The 22021-nt window shown below is 50.3% G+C and overlaps 8 protein-coding genes across 8 annotated transcripts; 2 read left to right on the top strand and 6 right to left on the bottom strand.

Annotated features, from left to right (window-relative positions):
- Nucleotides 1-656: 656 nt before the first annotated feature.
- ANOM_010876 (uncharacterized protein) lies at nt 657-1049 on the bottom strand (the record flags this gene model as incomplete). Its single annotated transcript, XM_015556132.1, has 1 exon — nt 657-1049. The coding sequence occupies one exon, from the start codon at nt 1047-1049 to the stop codon at nt 657-659; it is 393 nt and encodes a 130-aa protein (XP_015401945.1).
- Nucleotides 1050-1651: 602 nt separating this feature from the next.
- Nucleotides 1652-2238, top strand: ANOM_010875 (uncharacterized protein; the record flags this gene model as incomplete). The annotated part of the gene is made up of 2 exons (XM_015556131.1): nt 1652-1712; nt 1793-2238. The coding sequence occupies 2 exons, from the start codon at nt 1652-1654 to the stop codon at nt 2236-2238; spliced, it is 507 nt and encodes a 168-aa protein (XP_015401946.1).
- A 1036-nt stretch (nt 2239-3274) lies between these two features.
- ANOM_010874 (SANT/Myb-like DNA-binding domain-containing protein) lies at nt 3275-4771 on the bottom strand (the record flags this gene model as incomplete). The annotated part of the gene is made up of 6 exons (XM_015556130.1): nt 3275-4007; nt 4076-4176; nt 4235-4302; nt 4363-4406; nt 4467-4641; nt 4702-4771. 6 exons carry the CDS (start codon nt 4769-4771, stop codon nt 3275-3277), a joined length of 1191 nt encoding a protein of 396 aa, XP_015401947.1.
- A 5256-nt stretch (nt 4772-10027) lies between these two features.
- On the top strand, nt 10028-11822 carry ANOM_010873 (putative cycloheximide resistance protein; the record flags this gene model as incomplete). Its single annotated transcript, XM_015556129.1, has 3 exons — nt 10028-10155; nt 10236-10932; nt 11001-11822. The coding sequence occupies 3 exons, from the start codon at nt 10028-10030 to the stop codon at nt 11820-11822; spliced, it is 1647 nt and encodes a 548-aa protein (XP_015401948.1).
- A 130-nt stretch (nt 11823-11952) lies between these two features.
- On the bottom strand, nt 11953-12404 carry ANOM_010872 (uncharacterized protein; the record flags this gene model as incomplete). Its single annotated transcript, XM_015556128.1, has 2 exons — nt 11953-12258; nt 12357-12404. The coding sequence occupies 2 exons, from the start codon at nt 12402-12404 to the stop codon at nt 11953-11955; spliced, it is 354 nt and encodes a 117-aa protein (XP_015401949.1).
- A 1056-nt stretch (nt 12405-13460) lies between these two features.
- ANOM_010871 (uncharacterized protein) lies at nt 13461-13979 on the bottom strand (the record flags this gene model as incomplete). Its single annotated transcript, XM_015556127.1, has 3 exons — nt 13461-13494; nt 13553-13675; nt 13834-13979. The coding sequence occupies 3 exons, from the start codon at nt 13977-13979 to the stop codon at nt 13461-13463; spliced, it is 303 nt and encodes a 100-aa protein (XP_015401950.1).
- A 1072-nt stretch (nt 13980-15051) lies between these two features.
- Nucleotides 15052-16649, bottom strand: ANOM_010870 (putative MFS transporter; the record flags this gene model as incomplete). The annotated part of the gene is made up of 2 exons (XM_015556126.1): nt 15052-16393; nt 16462-16649. 2 exons carry the CDS (start codon nt 16647-16649, stop codon nt 15052-15054), a joined length of 1530 nt encoding a protein of 509 aa, XP_015401951.1.
- Nucleotides 16650-18234: 1585 nt separating this feature from the next.
- ANOM_010869 (uncharacterized protein) lies at nt 18235-20751 on the bottom strand (the record flags this gene model as incomplete). The annotated part of the gene is made up of 1 exon (XM_015556125.1): nt 18235-20751. The coding sequence occupies one exon, from the start codon at nt 20749-20751 to the stop codon at nt 18235-18237; it is 2517 nt and encodes an 838-aa protein (XP_015401952.1).
- Nucleotides 20752-22021: the final 1270 nt, after the last annotated feature.

The following is a 22021-nucleotide window of genomic DNA, read 5'->3' as shown; positions in this document are numbered from 1 at the left end:
TATTGTCCGAGAAACAACCATGTTGGAGAATCCGTTAGGTCTCTGTTCCAGAAGGATTAAGCAAACTCTAAGGATAACATCCAACCAGCCATTCTCTAACTGTATCACACGACTACAACAGATTATCTCTTGCATTACTGTCCCCCAATTCGCCTCCCGCTGTCGTGCGAAAAACCCTTTTCTACCGGTGCGATTGAATCGCGTCGTATCCTACTTAGCAGCGGATGGATCATGCACATAGCATCCGTATGGTTTACTGTGGGATGCCCTCCATATCAGGGTCCAAGCCAGAGGGGGACGTGTTCCGTTTGTATCAGGTACTTACTCCCCTTGGACAGGCATCGTCTCTCCCAAGACCCGATTCGAGGGGAACCCCTAACGTTCTGGCGTCGCAGCGACTGTGTTGACTCGCTTAGGGCTTCCTTCTCGAGGAGACTACCCGCTGGCCACAAAATGTGCTGTTGCATCGTCGTGACTAGATGTGTATGGCTCCTTTTCTTAACGCTGAAAATATGGAACAAGTTCAAGATCACAAGAGATTGTCTTTCATGAGACCATCTGTGATCCTTTTGTTTTGGTTTTTTTTAACAGTTACATTCAAACCTTAAAGGGGCATCCGTGATAGGTGAACGCAGGGGAATAGAGCAGGACTGGAACTAACCGCTGCTATCTAGCTCAAATGCTCCTTCAGGGGTGCGCGGCCGTTGTCCTTCAAGGTTCGGGTTCTCTTCACGGATATCCCAACAGATGTCGTTGAATATCTGGTTATATCTTTCCTTGGCGAAGGTATAGATACAGGAGATCTCTTCGACCTCTCTAGGCTCGAATAAGCATAAGAATGTCACCCCGATCTCCCCAGAGCCGAGGCTCAGTCTCTGTTTCTGAATAAATTTGTGGCAATCCACCCCGGACAAGTTACAACAGAGCTGGAACCGATAAAGGGCACGTATTGGACATTCCTCTTCTATTTTGCTTAAAAGCTCGCTACTCTGTGGATCCTTGGTCTCTGCGGCAAGATCGTCCAGAGCCCAGCTAGTATAGTGCTGCATGAGTGGTTTGACGGCCGAGAAGTAGAGAGCTGCACACCGTTGCTTCCAAGCTTCTGCAGAGTAGGCACCTGCGATCTAACAGATACTGCTGATGATATAGAGGAGACATGTAGACTAAAGTCCTCAGTGATTCAAGTTCGAGCATGGGAAGAAGGTAATGCTGCACTTCGCAAGCCCAATTAATCAACGCAGCTTGGGGCGAGTTGGGACAGGCGTGTATAAGCGCACCGTCAGGATGCCTGTCAGAGAAGGACTGACTAACGCAATGTAACCCATCAGTTACGCCGCTATTCCCCTGACATTGGTTCTCCGACCATCTTGTTCCTGGCAACTCGTATCTATGAAGAGCTAAGGCCCTGCGCCAAGAAAACTAGATGATCAGCGTTGGTCCTGACTGGTTGTGCGGCAAATTGAATACGAGGATCTGCAGTTCACCATCCGTGCTTGGGGGGGCCATTTCGCAAACAAGGTCGAGATTGTCGAGGACTTATAAGCCAAGGAGCGACGCTTCCATCCCGACAGCTCTCTTCCTCATTTCCCGCTCTTCTTGCAACCCTACTTATACACCGGTTTATTCTGTCAACCAGTGGAAGCGCGTCAACATGAAGTGGTCAGCACTACTCCCTCTGTCGGTCTCCGTACTGGCCGTTCTTCCTTCCACTGGTGCGTGGGAGTTCACCTGGAGAGACTCCAACAACACTTCGCACTTGGAAACCGGCCATGGGCCTCTGAGTGCATCACAGTCAATCATGAAAAGGGAAAGGTATTCGCCATCGATGCGCAGGGCGAAAAGAATATAAATATGTTATTATACGGCACCGACGACTGTTCGGGCAAGGCTGTGGGACAGGCGACCGAGCGTTTTTCAAAAGCGTCGTCGGTAGACATCCATGGCTTCCAAGTTAAGAGAATCTCGGGCGGATCGAATTCGACCACGACTGCTGCGAATACTACTGTGACTTCGACAACGCGAGCTCAATCGTCCTCCACTGCCAGCAGCGAATCCAGCGATGCGCCCACGGCGTCGGCGACCACCACGTCGGATACAGCTGCCACCACCACAAGCGCGAGTGAAACAAGCACGCCCACGCCGAATGCATCATTGAGACTGTCCGTTACCGGTAGCGACATGGCGAAGACCGTGATTGGTATGGTGTTGGGACTTGCGACGCTTGAATGGCTGTGTTAGTTACCTGTGATGGAGATTCATGGAGGAAGATGGCTGGTTAATTGTCTATGCTTGGCTAGTTAAGGTCTGTCTACACTAATAAGCCATTTTATATTTCATCGCAGCTCCTATGGCTCAGTTGGTAGAGCGCATGACTAGTAATCATGAGGTCCGCGGTTCAAATCCGCGTGGGAGCATTCGAAATTTCTTTTTTTGTAAGATTTTTTACGTATATGGAGTAGACAGTGGGTCGGCCCTAATAGCCCGACCTCATCTCACGTTCTCAGGCCAATAGCACGCCCGGTCCTGCCATATAAAGTTGTCGTTTAACACATTTTACTGTATAATCACTCATCGGGCTCGAGGTCCCAATAACACCGAACAGGCACTTGGTAAATGGAATCACGAGTATACAGAGCCCAGAGGACTTTGGCAACTCTATCGCCAGAGGCCAAATGCAAAAAGTGTACAAAAAGAATAGAATTAGAACCAGACAGCCCCAAAATCACACTTGCCCTATGATCTTGTCGGGGCCGTACGTGAGTCCGGCCCAAGTCTCTGTCTACCAGGAGGCGTTTCCACCTCGGAAAATGGAGCGTCAGACGCTTACAGCATATATATCTTTCAACCCTAGAGACAGCTTTAAACCGTGAAGCAAGTACAAGTCGCAGCTTAGAAGAAGAAAGGCATGTAGCATCATTGATAACACGACAGTAGTTGTCTATTTATGGCAAAGGCAGACCAAACTTGAAGATTTGGTTCAATGGCCCCCTTTACTATGCCATATGAATCACAAAGCTCCGAAGATTCGCCAAACGCTCCAAAGCACTAATCTATCGTAAAAAGAAACCATCCGTAGAAGTTCCTGTAAGGTACAGTTAGGACTGAGTAACGAGCAGATGTTGGATGTTATCTGCTGAACTCATCCATCGCATATCTCATCTCATACATATCACGTAAAGAAACGCCATAACTCCCTGATATCAACACCAAATAAAGCCACCGTGATAGCAACTAAAAGACCACAAACCTCGAACTCCCAACTGGTCCAATCTTTTCACTCACGGGCGAAGTGGAACCGTGATTTGCTGGAGAATGCAATTTGCACCAGGGACTCAACCGTATTATTATCGGGCTCCTCCACCGTCAGCACTATTTTTGCACACCGTTTCCCACGAGCCACGTTTTCCTGTAAAGATGCGAGCGTCTGCTCCTCTGTGTCCATTGCCGATACGCTCAGATCGTCGCCAAAATTGTCTACTTGGCCGTACTCACTAGGGAGCTCTTCGGTTGGCGATAACAAACTGGGGCAAATGCAGTCTTTGCCGCTAGTGGCATCCGCAAAGCTGAAACCATGCAGGCTGTCCGGTGGGATGCTGTGAAGCTCCGGCACCATACCACTGAGGAATAATCCCATACTATCCGTGTCCCCTACTGAAGGCAATCCCCATGGATCTCCCGATAACGTGCCGGCCATGTCCCAGGTTGGCCCGTGCATAAAAGGATTATGTCCCGGTATCCCTTGAGTCGTCGATGGCAAGACTTCTGTGGGATTTATGTTCATTGGCACATCATCATCGGCAATGTGAGGATCATGTAGCCCGCTGCTTCCTCCTGTGCTTCCGCTTCCAAGGCCACTATCATCGTCACTACTGTCAACAGTGTCTCCCGAGTCCTCGCATGAGCTCGGTGACAAGCTCGAGTCCTCGGGCCCAGTCCCCGTGCTGGCGGTATGCTGGGCTTCTCGCAAGTTCTTCAGTTTGTTGTATCGGCGGGTAAGGATTGTGTGTCTGATCGTGGTACGATTTCGTTAGCGTCAAGTCCTGCACTTCATTCCTCCTCCGAGGCTTATGCTTACTGATTCTTGATCGAGTTTCGTGACCGGGTAGGGAAATGCTCCATCTGGATTTCCTTCCATCGTCGTCCCTTGACCGCACATGCCTCCATCAATCGTCGATTCTATCGTCGCTCATATTAGCCTCGTACTCATCGATCCTCCATGGAGCGGCAAACCTACCTCGAGTTCTGTCCATTCACTGCGGTCTAGTTGCGGGTCGAGACATTGCTTCCATCGCTTGGCACATTCTGAACACAACTTCGATTAGTATTACGCCACGGAAATAAGGAAGATCCAAAGGAACATACGATCTGCGCTTCGTGTTTTGACGACATCTGCAACCACCGTCCATCTGTCGCGGTATCCGGTCAGTGTATGGTTCTTTCTCCGACGAGTGACAGAGGATCCTCACGTCTCTCCATGCATTTGCACCGCATGTGTCAACAGCTTGTCTTCTTCCTCCGTCCAGTATCCCTTGTTCAACCCACCGGAAAGCACATTGTGCCACCGTTTGCGACAATCTTTATTCGTTCGGCCCGGAATCTTGTCTGCTATTGATCGCCAGTCTCTTACTCGGCCTTCGGATACTGGCACACAACACAGAGTTAGACCCAGTATGTCCGGAACACTTGTGCGATTCGACTTACATTGGCTGTGCACTTCTCGGCAGAGGAGCTTGTCCTCCTCTGGAGTCCATTTCTGTGGGGCACGAGGCATGTTGCGGTGAACAAACTTCCACGTGGAAGTGATACCGTACTATGCAAAATTATAAAAAGGATAGATAAGAATGAAGAACGAGAGCTGGGTTGGTTTTATTTCGTTCACAGTGTCCACAGACTATTTTCACTCGCAGTCTGACTATGTGTTGATAGTTGGTGATTTCCAGATACAATGCACCCGGAGTAATCGCAGACAGGCTTCGGTTTATATTCTAATTGAAGGGCAATTGTGTATGCATTTGTTTAATTGCTGACTGCATTAAAAAAGTACCAGGGACTAAATCCAATACTTTTGGTAGCGTCTCGTATTGGAGTGTTAATTCGTACCCACCCACGGGGGCGATGTGTATTTCGAAGTAGCTGCTAAAACGACCAAAAAAGGAAAATGGCAAGATTTTAATATAGAACCAGCAGGAATCATGCAATTCAGCGAATGGGAACCGACAGACAACAGAAATTATTTCTCCCGCATCCTTCTGGACCTTGTGGCCCACTCTGGCGTGCGCCGATAAGCTTGAGCCTACTCGCGTGGCTCGGCGGCGGCATTAGTGACGGAAGAGAATGGACATCTGCGCAACTCCGAGTTAGGGCCCTACGCCATACAGCACACCAATCAGATGTCCCTATTATAGCTCCCATGCATCTAGAAAACTACTGGGGTGACTGACCATCGGGTCGGCCACGAGTTACCAGGGTGCAACCGTTACTCTACATGCCGTTCTGCCGTGATCTGTCTGCCGGGTATAGGAAAGACCCGCAGAGCAGCGTAGTGATGCGGCTGCAACGCCTATCTCCCAGACTGCTTTTGCCAGATAGTTGCGATAATTGTTCTGACAAGAAAGTATCCGGAATGGCAGTCCCCAGAAGCCTCCACAAGCATTTTTTTGGCTGCCGCCCACAGAACTTACTGCAGCTGATTCCTCACAACTCTGTCTAGACATTGGCTGGATGACACTGGCGATCCACCTTCTCTTAGTCTGATCCTTTAATCCGCCATTACTTGACGATACCAAGCCTGAAACACAATACATCCGGCCGAGGAAGGCGAAGCTTATGTTGCATAATACAGTAAACGAAGTCGCAATCCACGAGATTCCGTGACACATGAAGAAAGACAGCCCGCTTAGCATGTCCAAATCAAGTGGATCCTGCTTCAGTTGAGCCTCAGGTGGTCTGGCCTGTTTGCCATATGGAGAATGCTGTTCGATTGCTCTAGTACCCTACAGGGTAGAACCGGAGAACTTCCGTAGAGGGTCCAGGGTCCATGCAGACACAAGTAAAAGATCAACAAGAGAGTGGCCTAGTCGTCTTAGGACTTCCCGGGTTCTGTTGATATGAGTCTAGTGTATATCGGCTTGAGCCGCCCATCTCTGTGTGCCTGACGAAGGTTATCGACATCTCCATGTGGTCGATTGACAGGACCATATGGTGCCGGAATTATGTAGCTAAAACAGACCCATGTACGCGATCCACATACTGGACACGATTAAACCAATGCGGTCACCAAGTCCAAGCTCTCTAGAAGGAATAGGCTGTTTCTTGGTACAAGTTGATCGACAGCCTTGAGATTTTGGCATACAAATGAGCCCCTCGTCGATTGGTTGCATACGGCTGTACCTGACGCATTGAGCCAGAACTAATTAATTTCGCCTTCCTGTGGTACGGGTCATAGTGGGATGTACCGGAACTGTTGATCCACACATGGTACCAACCATGACGGGTTAGTTCAGATGATGGTATCTGTGACTAGACACTTGAGGTTGATAGTCGACAGTGATGTGATTCGAACGGAATGGCCGCCTTAGCTAGGCTGGAGATTACTATCTAGACGGTACTATCCGATTCGTGCACCTACGCAAATAAGGTCCGATGAGTGTAAAAATGGCATACGGATGAACCGGTGGAATGCGGACAACGATGGATTTGCCCGTTGAGTGTAGTTGATCCCAAATCCTCGACATACAACTGCTGAACCCAGCAGTATATGGACAAGGCAAGCCAAGTCCGGGTCATGTCCAATTTCCTCCGAGACTGGTTCCTGCCAAGCATTCCGGACGATCGACCGGCTTGACTGGTAACCCATACCGATTGTGCAAGCGGCTCAATATCCCTCCTGTCCAGGGGTGCCAACAATCTCCGGCAGTTGAGATAGGGCTGTCGGTTAGACGTTTCCCCCGCGTGGGGAGAGGAGTCTCTCCGACGAGCGCCGGACGCTACTGGACTCGGCAGGATCTGGTCTCCGTTTCTCTGCAGGCCTGATCGGCATCTCCACTTTACTCTGGTCCTTCCACCAATAATACCGAGCAGGCTCATTAAGGTATGACCAAAACGCGCCGAACATCCCTGGAAGTACATCAGTTCTCCGGCTTCATGTCATGATACCTGATAGTTGTCCCGGTCTCCTCTACACCTCCGACCACCGACTGTTACCCGAATGATTGGGACGGTTTTGATCCTATCTTTAGCCCGGTTCGCTTAGTTTGAGGCTATGGATCGAACTAAAACCCAGCCATTCACCATTGCAGCTGTGACCCTGTTGTATGCATATCTGCAGCTGAAGAACATCCTAATGCGTCAGATGAGTCTTACCCGGTAGTATCACGCTGCAGTAACAAGTAAACTTTCGGACGATAGCCGAGGTGAAGACATTCCAGGCTCATCTTTGCTAGTTTTTTTCTTCAAGAAAAGAGATCTTCACTGTGGCTTCCAGCTAGTAATAGCGTAAGCTCCCTTAAGACTTTACTCGGAAATTAAGAGTCCCCTGTACGTTACAATGCATTAGTGTATGTCTCGAGGGGAAAGGGAAAAGAAAACGGCTCACAGTAGAGAGATATGCATGCTTAGCAGAAACGGCAAATCGACTGCATTGCCCTCGGTGCCCGGACAAAAGTACATACTTGACCAGTGATTTTAATTGTGCAGATAACAGAATGAAAGTATGCTCAAGTCTTGCTATTACCAAGATCTCATCAAATATCTTCAGAGTCGTGAGAAAGTGCTTGTCATGACATCGGTTTTCTTTAAGCCGTCTACTCAGTGATAAATGTGGCTCTGCATGACCTGAGGATCCCACAGATAGACGGGTATGTTACAGAATGGCAGAATCTACAGGGATTCCACCGTCATCTCTCAGGCCCAGCACGCTGGACCCTAATTGTTGCATTGCCAACGAAGTCACACTTGTGCAACTTCACTGCGCCGCAGTGCATGGCACCACTTTTTTCTTTTTTCTTGATGAGTGCTTTTGCTGGTAGTGAAGATACTTTTTATCAGATATCCTATACATAAAGATCTCGTTTTCCTCCTCGTTGCTAGTTAAATTTTCTAGTCAAAATTTGAATTTGTCTTCTTTCACTGCTATAGATTTTCGACTTCCATGGGTCAAAGTGGCATGGGTACTTATCGCTTGACCCCAGCGGCAATATTTCTTTGTGCACAGTATCCAGCCTGGAAAGGTTGCTAAAAGACCACGATCGGTTATATTAACGGAGGTTGGCAAGGTGACATGCTGATAGCGATATACCCTTTGCTCCCGGCAACAGGGCGAGTATAGACCTTTCAGGAAGAATCAAATTCCCCTCGTTGATATCATATACGATTGTAGGGCTGTCACTGAGACTATAAGAGGTTCGAACAAGACAGATGTTTGTCAACGGAATATTATCGTATTGTTGGACGTGGGACAAATGGTTTAGAGAGCATTCAAACTGGTAAATATATACTAAGATTACACTATTTAGGAGGAGAATAGACTCCAATATTTTGTATATAACCCAAGCAATTCAAATATTTAAAGAGGAATCTCTTTCAATATTATAATCGGTGATACAGGACCGTATGGTCGTCCTTTCAATCCCACCGCTCAGCGCTGAAAACAATCCGGAGACTCATGATACACACCTTAAAATGAAAATACACAGCACGATAGAACAGGCCTTGAACATTGGGACACGTCAGATCTTGTGCTGCTATATTCAACACTAGCAACCCGCATGCATGCTCAACAGACTTATCAGGTGAGTTCAAAGATCTTGTGGCGGCCGTTGATCCTTGCATATTGCGGCGGACGCAATTGGATTTGATTGCATAGTTCTACCCACTAGTCAATTCGAGCTATTGATCTCTCCAGCACACCTTCCTTCCCACTCACCGAGAGTCTCTGCGTGAAATGATCCAGACCGCCGTAGGAAATTCAATGCAACGAACGAACTCTGTAATAGGGTCGTGAGTGTTTCTCTCCGCCAGGGAAAAATGCAGACGCCACAGGTCTTGGCAATTAATAGCTGGGTCGAGTGCAAGGGGTTGTGCAGGTGGCACAGCAATAGTTCCTTGGGTTCTGATGAAAATCACTCATCGATCTTACATTGCAGGGCTAGATCCCACGGGCAGCAGGGACCATCCCGGACGTTGGATCGCTACTAGCGCTTCTCCTGTGATTCCGCCGCGTGGATGGATGGGATCTACTCCGTACGACTGGCCAATTCTTTGTCACATACCATGCTAATGCGGGCGAGTGGGTCACTTATTGGTTAACTATGTATGCTCGTGCATTCTCAAGATGAAGATCGCTTTCTTTTGGAGCAAGCGCCGAAATGAGCTGAGAGTATTCATGCGGCTTGTCTGAATGGGTGATGCCCTAATTCAGCCCCAAGGCTCGGTCAAGATTTCTCCCTGATTATCAGGCTGCCCTCGAAACTGGCCAAGACAGCAGATCAATATTACGAGATTTACACTGCAGTGCACGTTTTTGTTTAATTCCGATATTTTTGCACCGTGCCCCATTGTCACAGCGGTCTTTATTCAAGATAAGCTCAAAACACATGCGAATAATATTCAATAGCGTTAAAAGGGATCATGCTGAAATGGTGGAATTTTGGGCCATGTGAAACTATAGCCTGTGGATACCACTCTTCGATAGCTACTCATTTCCAGAAAGAGACGAAGTATCAGGCATCATGCATATTAGAGCGTGCTATTGGAGGAAAGGTAAGTACTTTTGTTCCGGAGATTAAAAGCAAGCATATGGGAGTGGGGCAGATAAAGTGGCCCAACAAGTATCAGTACCATAATATAATAAATGGAGGTCTCGATCAAGATCTCGCTCGTTCCCTTCATCTACTGGTTTGCATCCGCTTGATGGCTAGTCTCTCGTCTCAGACTAACTTTTTGAACGCTTTCTTACTGCCATCAAGCCCAACTACTGGGTTGAGCACAGAACATCGGCAGAAAACACAGCTAATGTAAAATTCGCATCATGGCGGGCATACTCTGCAGTTCTTCTTTAGGAAAATTCATTCATTGGCTTTCTGGTGGCCAGTTGTTGGAATTCCCAGAGGAGAAGCCTGGCTTTTGTTTGTCTCCACCGTATTCAACAGCCGCCAGGTCAGTTTTTCTTTTAGCTTGATTCCCACATACTTGTCGCAGAAGTATAAGAAGCAAGAAACTGAATCTCATACCTCCAGGGTCGGCGGAAACGTGGAATCTGACACGTGTGACGCAGAATGTGAATCTTCTGATCAGGAACATCCTTCCAAATGGCTCGTTCCGGACATGACTACTGATGGTACGATACTTGTGGGTTGGTATTCCGATGACGACCCGGGAAATCCGTACAATTGGCCTCGCTGGGCCAAGATAATGGTGTATATTCAGATCAACTTTTACACTTTCGTCGTCTACATGTCATCCGCCGCATTCACCCCGGCAGAAGTGGAATTCCAGGCCGAGTACGGCGTGCCCTCATCGGTAGGCTCACTTGGAATGGCCCTGGTTCTTCTCGGTTATGGGATAGGACCCTTGCTCTTTGGCCCCTTATCAGACAAGCCGTCGATAGGCCGCAACCCACCCTACGTGATTTCGTTTACAGTGTTTTTAATAGTCAGTGTACTCGCGGCCGTTGTCAACAACGTCCCTGGTTTTCTCTTTCTACGCTTTGCCCAAGGCTTCTTCGGGTCGCCATGTCTGGCAACGGGCCCGGCGTCCTTCGCAGACATCACAAATCTTATTAACCTACCTAGCGGTTTATGGATCTGGGGTGTATGTGCAGTGTCTGCTCCTACCGTAGCTCCAACGTTAGCCAGTTTATGTGTCACGTCAAAAGGGTGGCAGTGGAGCATGTGGTTGATCGTTTGGTTTGCCGCACCATGCTTCTTGCTTCTGGTTCGTTTATTGTCTTCTCCGCCATACTTGGTGAGCTTATACAATGATTCCGATTTAACATCCATTAGATATTTCTGCCAGAGACATCAAGCCCGGCTATTTTATATCAACGCGCCAGGCGGCTACAGGTTTTGACTGGCAATGACGCGTTCAAATCCAGTTCCGAGATAAACCATGCGGAGTTGTCCCAAGAGACATGGTACGACTTTCTCATCATTCCATGGAAGATAAACGCCTTCGATCCAGCGATCTTGTTTACTACACTCTACACCGCATTGGTGTATGCCATCTTCTATTCCTTCTTCGAAGCGGTGCCCCTGGTATACCAAGGTGTATACGCGATGAGCTTATTACAAACCGGAGCCATATTTCTCACTGCTATAGTAGCCGTGTTGATTACCACACCATTCTACCTAGCAATTACTTATGTTACCATCAGCCGACCATTCAAAGCCGGGAAAATGCCTTCGCCCGAACAGAGACTCATACCGGGGCTTCTTGGCTCACTGGTTGTTCCGGCGGGAATGTTTCTATTCGCATGGACTTCAAACCCAGAGTTCCACTGGATTGTACCCACCATAGGCTTCCTACTTTTCATGGTCGGCATGCCCACTCTTCTCCAGTCGATGTTCGCCTACATGTCCGTCTCCTATGGAAGATACGCCGGGAGTCTCTTCGCCATGAACGACTTTGCGCGCTCTGTTCTCGCCTTTGCGTCCATTCTTTGGTCGACCCCGCTCTATGTTAACCTTGGCATTGATAAAGGTGCGAGTCTGATCGGGGCGCTGACGGTGGTATGTGTTTTTGGGATCTTTGCTTTATTTTGGTTCGGGGCTACACTGAGGAAGCGAAGCCGTTTCGCGGAATATGAGACGGACAGAGAGTTGTAACTTTGGAAATAGCAGCTGTTCTATTTAGCAGGGGCCCATTAAAAAAGACCCATAACTTAAGTGTTGATACTCCGACTCTTCTCTTCTGTTCAAATGGTCTACTCGTAGGTAAAACTGTATCTGAGTAGAGCTACCTGCATTCCTTCATAACACCTTGGATGATATACCCGACGTTGTTGACGAGGATGTCAATCAGGCCGATGATGGACTCGACATTGCCGACGACGGCTTGGATTTCGACTTCATAGCGAACTTCGAGCTTGGTGGGCATGATGCCGTGTTCCTTCAGGTCGTCCGACTTGGACGAGTCGCGAGATGTTACCGCGACCTTGTCGCCGTTTGATGCAGTTGTGATAGTCAACGGCCGAAATGAACCAGATGCGAGGCATGGTGCGAAGCCTGATAAGTTGGCGCTAAGGATTACAAGGATAAGGAACTGGAGATACAATATGGTATTAGTTCACCATGGGGACTCTGTGAGACATATGTAGCATGTCGCATTCGTAGCTGGCCTGATAGATGGATTCGGTATACCTCAAATGTTCCGGTTTTAGGATTTGTCTCAGAGTCGGATCGAACCATGTCTAGGGCCACAAAAACCAGTCACAGCGCTTGTTTCCTTATCCAGGGATATTGTAATATATATTAATGCTAATATCGTTCCATGTATATGCCTCGCCCCAGAAACTGTAACGGCGGCATGCTACTCTTCGGTCGAGGGCTATACATCACACCGTCATAAGTTCCACGAATCGGCTCAGCCACACTAATCCTTCCAAGGCACAAACAGCTTCTAGAACAATTCTCCAGACGAGACATTCCATTGGGGTTCTTAAGGCTGCAGCAAGCCCAACGGATAACCACACCTTCATCTGCTGGAAGCCGAAACTCCACGCGATGACATGTCGAAGAACGTGGCGCCACTGTTTACGAGCGTAGTACTTACATTTGAGACATTGGTGAGTCATCGTTCTGGACTTCCGACAAAGTTATGATCTGGTCAGGAGGCTTGAGACAGCGGATCGGACCGTGAAGGTTTTGCACAGCCTGGACCATGGCCATGTGGTCAATCGCATGTACGGAAGACATGCAGGTTCGGGACTACTTTATTTTCACCGTCGGTGGCTTGTTTGCAAATCGGACTTTCGTGATGCACGACGCAGTTGATCTTATTTTTTGTTTCCATTTTTTGTCGCCATTCCTGGTAATGGTAGTTGTCTAAAGTGGTCATTTTCAGTAGCTCAGTTACACTCTCTGCGCATGGAGTATGTAGGTATGCGGATGAGATAGTTATCACTGTCTCAATTAGTGACAGTAACTTGCAGCCCCTGTTGTTCACTGCATGATTAAGCAAACAAGTCAAGTAAAAAATCTCATTGATATCATTCCATAATACGTGCACAGTAGTATATACAATTTCTCATGCCAGATGATTCCCCTCCGCGCTATCAGGTCCTGCTCGACAAATCGGGTGGGGGTAAATGGGCGGTCACTTGGAGAGAAGATCTTCTCCGATGGACCATTTGATGGTATAACAGCCTCCATGACTCAATCTAGGGGATGGCCGTGTGAAAGGGATGTTGGGTGTAATAAAAACTCTAGGTTTTTGAGTTGGGACGACTAGCGTTCTAGCAGGTCTTAATAAACGCCCTGCATGCGAGTCAACTGCTGACTAGAAGTATCGCGTCAGTAAATAGGGTATCATGGAAACTGTCGAGAAACAGCCTTACATCGTCTTTTCCAGCTGGTCGAGACGTTGGCCGTGTTCCGACATCTGCTGCTGCACCCGTCGGAAGGAGTCAAACTCCATCCTTTTGCCGTAGGGACTCTCTTGACGAGGGGTCGTATCCTTCCTATTGCGGCCCACTCGGTTAGTCTCTGGTTCATACCATGGATTCAGCACTTCCAACATTCCGTTCCATGCTGAGGAATGTGTCTTCCGGTGTCACTGACGTCATTCCCGACGTCAACCACCCTCGATTAGGGCCAGGAGAAAGGGGACAGAACGTACTCCGCTAGGAACCCACGCAGCTTGGTCATGTGCGTCCCCTCGTTGGCGAGTCTGGCAGGAATGGCGATAGAGAAGGGGCGCATTGTGTTCGACTGGCTGCGGGCACGGGCGAGGGGGCGCGATGCTTGGATGAGGGTGGACGACATAGTGAAGCGATCCAGATACAGGTCGGCTGAACTCAATTAAACCAGACAGAGACAATATAGTATGGACGGTCTATCGAACGGTAATGATTTCAGATATACAATACCCTTTCGAGATGTCCGGACGGGGGGGTTTATATACTCGATGCTCCGTTCGTTGCGACAGCTCACGTGACCCTGCGAGTGGCCCAATCCGGCGCAGGATGAAGCCCTGGCCATGGATCGGGATCGCCGCAGCTGCGTGTCTGAAAGGACGGACCAGAGTCTTCCGTGGCCTCTCTGGCGAATCATCGCTGGTAGTCGATCATCGTTTCCCCGGGTTTTCCCTCCTCCGCATCATCGGAGTGCTCTGCTCCACCCCTCAAAAGAAGGCCTCTCAGACAGCACGCAAGGGATGCCTTCATGTGCAATGATATCATCGGCTACTGGGGGAATGCTGCCTCTCAGGTTGCCTATTCGTGAATGAACACCAACTACGACATACGCCACAGCCGTGGCGTATGTCCAGCAGTACTCTGTACACAGTACCACGTCTCAGTCGGTCCCACGGCTTGACCGATCGATCAAATCAACGAAGGGTGAATCTGGATGGAGTCCTACGATTCTCATTCAAACAGCTCATATCCCCACATGATGTAGAATGGGTCTGCTGAAACTATGCCTTGATTGGCAACAGAGAAGGTTCCACATCGCTCTTGTTTGTTTGCTGTGATCGGCAGCCCGATTATTGGGCCAACCGACATACCATAAGATAGAAGCCTCCAAAATTGAGCCTTCGGACGGCGGAATTCAATGCAGCTTTTACGGTCGCAATCTTATGGTCGCAATCATACATCGGGCCATGCTCTTCCCTGTCGGATGACGGCATATGAGCGTCGGGTTCAGTACGTGTTTATTGCACTGCGCACTGCGCGTCGCCCGTGACCCTATTCTATCCCGACCAGCTTTGACATCATGGTACTTTTTCTTAATACGCGTCACGACTCATGTACGGTTCATTAACTCAGAAAATTTGTATTCTTAGGGAACAGGAACATGTCTGGGTACACTTTCACATAAACCCCAACTCCAATTATTAGATCATATATCGGAACCCCTTTTGCAACCGCCGCGCTGCCGCAATATCGATGCCCTCCATCTCCGCCGTCTTCTGTAACCGTTCGAGTTCCTTCGGCGTCAACGTCACCTCCTCGTCCTCCAACCGGTCCAGCCGTTTGTTCAAGCTCCGCAGGTGGAAATACATCAGGATCGCCATCGCCAGCCCCAAGACCTGCAGGCCGATACACGTCCCCATGGCCGGGCGGTAGTAAGGATAATCCGTGTCGCGGTAGGTATACGGGGTCCAGATACTGGCCGAGTTGCCGATCGAGTTGATGAAGGCGTACGCGGCCGCGCGTTTCGCCGGCGGGCGCGGGATGGAATTGGCGATCCAGGAGTAGACGGTGCCGTTCTGCGCGAAGACAAAGATCATGAGGAAGAAGGAGAAGTAGCGCGGCCCAAAGCCGTCGGTGGTCATGAAGACGACGAAGCCGATGATCGTGATGGGGATGGGGTAGACGAAGAACCAGAACCGGCGGCCGAACCGGTCCGACAGGTAGGAGTGCGCGAGACTGTACACCACCATGAAGATGTAGGGCGGCGCCACCAGCAGCAGCGAGATGGTCTCGTTGAATTTCAGCGTCCTGGTCAGCGTCGGGAAGAAGTTCTGGAAGCCGCTGGCGCCGGTGATGGCCATGTATGCGAGGGCGAGCGCGTAGGTCTTGATGTCCGTGAAGGCCAGCTTCAGACCCTTGACCTGGCTCATCTTGCCGGCTTCGTCGACGTCCGCCTCCGCGGCCTCGATGGCGAGGCGGCGATTGGCCACATGCTTCATCTCCGGCGACAACAGCTTCCAGGTGTCGGGGAAGTCGGGCAGTAACACCGCCACGGTCAAGCCCACGGCCATGGTGATGGCGCCCTCGATGATGTATAACCATTGCCAGGCGGAAATCCCCCGGTGGCCCTGCAGACCGTTCAGGATGCCGGCGGCGATGAGGTTACCAAAGGCGCCGCTGAGCAGCGAGCCCGAGTAGAAGATACTCATGCGCAGGGCCAACTCTTTCTTCGTATACCACTTGGAGAGGTAGAACAGCACGCCGGCGAAGAACGGCGCCTCCACCAGACCTAGGATAAACCGACAGGCGACAATGCCCCCGTAGCTCGTGACTTGGCTGGTCACCGTCGACACCAGGCCCCAGGCCGTGGTGAAGAAGCCGAGGTAGAGCGACGGTCGGCCCATGTAGTTCAGAAGGAGATTCGACGGGACTTGCATTAGGATGTAACCGACGAAGAGAATGGACAGGCCGGTCTGGTATTGTTGGTCATTGATGTTCAAGTCTTCCATGAGACCTTGCAATTTGGCGGCGGCGTAGTTATTCCTGTCACTCAGGGTTAGTCTCCACTCATTTCCACTCCGTAGCGCTCCACAAAGATTCGCTCCACCTACCGATCAATATAATTCATCAGATACACGAGAATGACCAACGGCATGATTAAACTATCAATGCGCCGCCGCAGTTTCTTCTCGATCTCCAGCTCCTCGGGCGTCAACTGGGACACCTGGACCACCTCCTCATGGGTGATATCGGCTTTGTCGCCCATCACTTCATGGTCGGTGATCTTGCCGTCGTCCATGATGAGGGAGGTTCAGTCGACAACACAGCAGCAACGAGAAATCCGCTCGGGACGAAGCGATGTAGGGAAGAAAGATGGATCCGACCCCAGGGTCCAACCAACGCTATATAAACAATCCACCCACAGGGGGGGGGAGACTCGTATAGGATGGCACGGTCGCAAGGGCCATCCTGCCCAACCGACTCCACCCAAATCCTGGGGTAGGACCAGCCCCAGCAACGGCACAAAGCGACGTGGGGGTAACTCTGCATGCGCAGGATGATCTCATCCGGGGACGAGGCAAACCAAAAAGCTGGGGTTGAGGAATGTTCGATCGTCTCAGCACAGCTTCGACCAATCCGCATCTGGACTCCCCCACGCGGGCCCCCGACCCTAACGCCATGCTTTCCCATCTTGAGGCATAGTCTCGGAGCATGACCGTGGGCATCGGCCACCGTTAGAGTTTGGGCAAAGGTGGGGAAAAGAGCTTTCCTGGAGCTTTGCTGCAGTTCGACACTGTATTTCGTTGAGATTGCCCTCTTTAGGCTGAATGGTTGACCTGGAGAACTTCCGAGGTTATGCTCGTATCAGACCATGCGGCGTTTCTTGGCTCGCAGCACCTCCGTGTCTTGGACTCACATCCTGAGCCGTGTCTCCTGCTGCTCGAGGCACATGAGGCACGCTGAACTGCAAACTAAGTGCTTAGCTGGCTCGAAGGGATCACTAAGGTCACCGACCCCTGCGGTCACTACGACATTCTCGACCAGTGAGACGGCCGAATCCAGCCGTCTCAGAATTAAACAGAGCGAATTTTGGGATGGCTTAGTTATCATGGCAAGACGAGTGCTTAGCAGGAGCTACCAGGCAGGGACTACAATATACACAGAATCCTTTCATAGGTGCTGTCGCACGTGCGGTTGTTGCCCTAATCATTTGTTCGGCATAAAATAAGATGACAAGGGAAAAAAAAACAAAAAAAGATCGAAAAAAGATGGAGATGCGGGGAATTGAACCCCGGACCTTTCACATGCTAAGCGAACATTATACCACTAAACCACATCCCCAATTCGATGTTGAGCTGCAGCATCTCTGCCATTATAAACAAAACCCCATTGCTATTCGCATTCTCATCCAAGATCCTTTTTAGTGATGGTATATCATGTCTCGAAGAGGTTTTATAGATCTATTCGACATATTTCTTGGCGTTATATAAGACGGCTCCACATCATGGACTCTGTCCTTTCTAGGCTTGCCAGACTTGGTGGATTTCTTCTAATGTCTTCATCGAAGAACCCCTGTTATATATAATGGGCGGGTCTACCCGGACCAAATACTAATATTCCAACGACGGTTGGTAGGGTCACAGCGAGTTCCTACATGAAGTACGCAGAAAATTCTCATAAAACAAACGGCTAGAAAAGCAGTCACATTGTCGCTTCAAGCATACACACAATCTATACATGGCGGCGGGCTAAAACGTGACGGACCGGGTATGAACGGTATGCCAATATACAAGAAAAAGCAAAGAAACAAACAGGGCCATTCTACCCCAAACGTAAATCGTACACGCTGGAAAAGCAACAAATGCAAAATGTACACTGGAAGATTAGAAACTGAAAAGACCGCTGCGTCGTTTTCCAAAGGGGTAAACGACCAGAGCGGCAATGAACAGGCCGACGGTGATACCAATGGCGACCTGAATCATACCGAATCCCAAGCTGGCGATCGATGTATCCTGACTAGCACTGTTGAGGCTGTCACTGCTGTTTGAATTGGCCAGATTTTCCCGTACTTCGTTGGCGTACGTGATACCGGCCATCAACGAGCCACTCGAGGCCAAGCCGGATGGAACGAGGACAAAGATCCCCGGAAGGATGGCGGTGGCGGCATGACCATGCCAGAGTCGACTGTACAAGTTGCCAAGAAGTCCGACCGTGAACGCACCCACCGTGTTGGCGACTTCCGAATTGGAGCCCAGCTTCTTGGTGCTGAAGTAATTGGTAACGTAGCCACTGATCGCAATGACAATCATGGTCGGCACCTGCTTCCACTTGGCTTGGTTGATGATGGCGAGGAAGACGACATAGACCGGCACAAAAATAAAATGCTGAATGTACTCGCTGCCCCACACGTCCAGCTGCGGGCACGTCGTGTTAGAGTTGGCATTGCCGTCGATAAGCCCGTAGATGGTCGTGCCAACCGTGATTCCATAACCAAGGAAGAGTGAATAAATAATGGCATAGACCATACGGATCGACCCCGCTATCATCTGGTGTGACTGCAGTTCCAGACTGCTGCACAGCACCATGAAGCCAGGAAGAATGAGAGCGATCGAGGATTGGGCGAGGGCCGAGAAACAGAACAGGTACTCTTCGCCCTCGATGGGAGACTTAATGGAGCCAAATGCACGTGCAAGGAAGGACGTCAACACGGCCGCCGATACCTCGAACACGTTGGAATACAGCACGGACCTGGGCGCCAGGATATGTTGCATAAACCCGACAAGGGACCCCAGAAAGAAACAGATAGGCATATCAATCGGTCGGGCATCAAATGCAAACGGACCCACGGCAACACTAGCCAGCCCATATGCAGGGACCAGGAGCCATTTGTTAAAGCGCGGAGAGCGTTGCATGATGCCGTCAAGCTCCTGACTAGCTTCCTCGACCCCTACAAGGTCGTGGACAACGTTCTTATACACGTTGTGAGTCTCCGCTAGGCGACCTAAATCCACGCCCTGAACCATGCGGACGAGCTTGACCTCGGCCGTGCGGGTGGTGGGATCATCGAAGGACATGATCATGCACCCCGGGAGATACAAAAATTGGCCTTCGACCTCCAGCACACGTGCTGTCATTTTCATATACTCTTCTAGACGATGAGTGGGCGCGCCGTAACGCATCAATGCACGACATAGCTGCATGATATAACGCTGCCGGGCAAGGATCTCTGCGATATGCACTGTGACACGAATCTCGTCTTCCAAGCGGGTTTTACGATAGGCCTTCTTCTTACGTGTCTTCGGGGTAGCAAACGCAAGAGGGTCGGCTGAAGCTGGAAGGCTGGCACGGCTCAGGTTCATCGAGGCTTCTACCAGAGAAGCTGTCGACTGATGGTTTGGTTTCTTGTACCATTTCAGCTTTTCCCGCTTGGGAGTTGCGGCCCCAGATTTCGGCGTTGCAGCCCCCGACGAAACCTGCGACTCACTGTCGGATGAGTCGGTAATGACGCTCTCTGTTGAACCCGTTTGACCGGCTTGCAACTTGAGGAGTTGGGACAAGATGCCTCCGCCGCTAAAGGATCGAGACCTGGAGCTATACCATGATTCAGGGCGACCTAAACCCTCTGGGGTGGTTTGCCCCGACCGCGTGTAAGCCGATTTAGGCTTGCGATGACGCAAGGCATTTTGCGACTGAGTTACTCGGCGTACTAGGCGATGTGCCTCTGCGCTCGGAGCAAAATCCTGCTTCTCCTCTTCCGGGGTTTCGGTTGTGGGCTTTCTCCTCTCTTGGATTTCATGGTATGGAACGCCGCCCTCAAGGTCGTCCGGCAAAAGAGAGGCTCCGAGATCCTCGCCACCATCCTGAGGCCGGCCGAGTCGTTCACCCAGCCGGACCGTCTTCTGACGGATTAGTTTGCTAGCAGCCTTCAACCGTGCTCCGACGGATGGAGAGCGATTGGGAACATCATTGCTGAACCTTGATCTTTCGGTGTCGTAGTCGAGGGGGACTCCCGGGGGGCTCGTGCTGCCATCTCGGCCTCTGGACGATGTAGTGGGTTCTGCTTCCGCCTCGGCGCGGAGGGTATCGGACAGGTCGGTCGAACGGGCAGAAGTGGGATTGATGGAATGGACCGACATGAGAGTTTGATCTGAGTCGAAGCGAGCCATTGAGGGACGAATGGGCGGAGGGGCTTCCGATCCCTGAGCACTCGTAGACTGAAACCTCACTCGTTGAGGGCGGGCATGCTCGTTCAGCGCGTCGTCGGGGCGTAGCTCGGGGCTAGGAGGGGAAGGCTGCTCGTCAACATGATCATGACGATGGACTGCTGGGTCGGTTTGTTCTGGGTTGGCTTGGGGATTCAGCCATTCGTAAGAACCGCTGCTCTCACGGGAATGCGACATTGGCTGGTTAGGCAGTCCAGCTGCTTTAAGACCAAGGCTTTAGCGAAGGTAAAGAAAAAGAGGGGCAAAAGAAACGATAATAAAAGAACAGAAGAGAGAAGCTTTAGGCGGATGGTATGGAGGATGTAGAGCGAATGTCGTTGCCGGTGGATAATAACGAGAGGCAGTGAGAGGCAGTAGGCAGTGAAGGATTATTGTGGAAGACAAGACGAGGATTAAGGAGCCGATAGACGTCCAGGAACGCAAGAGTAAAATTTCCAGATATATGGCACCGACAATGGCATTAACGGCGTGGAAACGTGGGTGGAGAGATTTCGCGGCCTTGGACGGGGGCGAACCAAAAATAAGTTGAGTCTAGAACACAAAACATAGTTTGGAAGGGGAGAAGAAGAAGACGACCACGACGAAGAGACGGGAGAAAACAGAGTGGAAGGCGAGAAGAGATCGACCGTGATGAGCCGAGGTGGAGAGCCATTTTGTGATAGTCGTCAAACCATTCATTCTAGAGGGAGGCCGAAAGTGGGAAAAGTGCCATGATCTCATCGCGAGAAGAATCAACCCGAGCGGATTGGACGATAGTCCCCGTCTGCGAGTGAATGTCAAAAAGTGGACCGCATTTTCTGCACAGTGTCAGTCTCTCGCATGAGAATTTTGGCGCCGCGGACCCACCGAGCGTATCCGTCCGTCTCCGCCTGGATAGGTCGCCGACAAGTCATTGGAAGAAGAGGATTCATGGAAGGATGGTGGGGGGTTGTGGGATATAGAAAACAGTTATGATAGTCGCAGTCGTTGTTGGAAGAGAAAAGAAAAGCAAGAGTTGTACCGTAGGACTCTGTCGTCGTGATGGTGTTGCGTTGCTTGGCAGGGAAAACAAATGGAACGTGGAACCTCGTGATCAGCCATCCCGAACTGGCTCGCGGGTGTTGTGACTTTTCGCTCCTGGCCTTATTTCCCAGGCCTCCCACAAGCAAAACCAAGTTCCAAGTAGACAAGGAACCGCTGACAGGGATAGCCCTATCAAAACCGGCTTTGCCCTCCACGCAACCCCCGAGTGGATCTTCTGGGATGGACACTGACAGTGGATCCCCTTTTTACGGTGGCAATGTGAAGTTAGAACAACTTCCAATGAAGACGATGACCAAGCGACCGACCATTTCTAGACCGACGTCTGCGATCGTACATGTTCCAGAGCCATTTCCCCGTCGTGGTTCATTGCCAAACGACGCCAACAGTGGTCTCTATCCGACTATTCTTAGAAAGAGGAAGAAAA

The sequence above is a fragment of the Aspergillus nomiae genome, assembly GCF_001204775.2.
Source record: "Aspergillus nomiae NRRL 13137 chromosome Unknown contig00506, whole genome shotgun sequence".
NCBI lineage: Eukaryota > Fungi > Ascomycota > Eurotiomycetes > Eurotiales > Aspergillaceae > Aspergillus > Aspergillus nomiae.
Note: the sequence above shows the minus strand (reverse complement) of the source record. Positions and strands in the feature narration are given on the sequence as shown.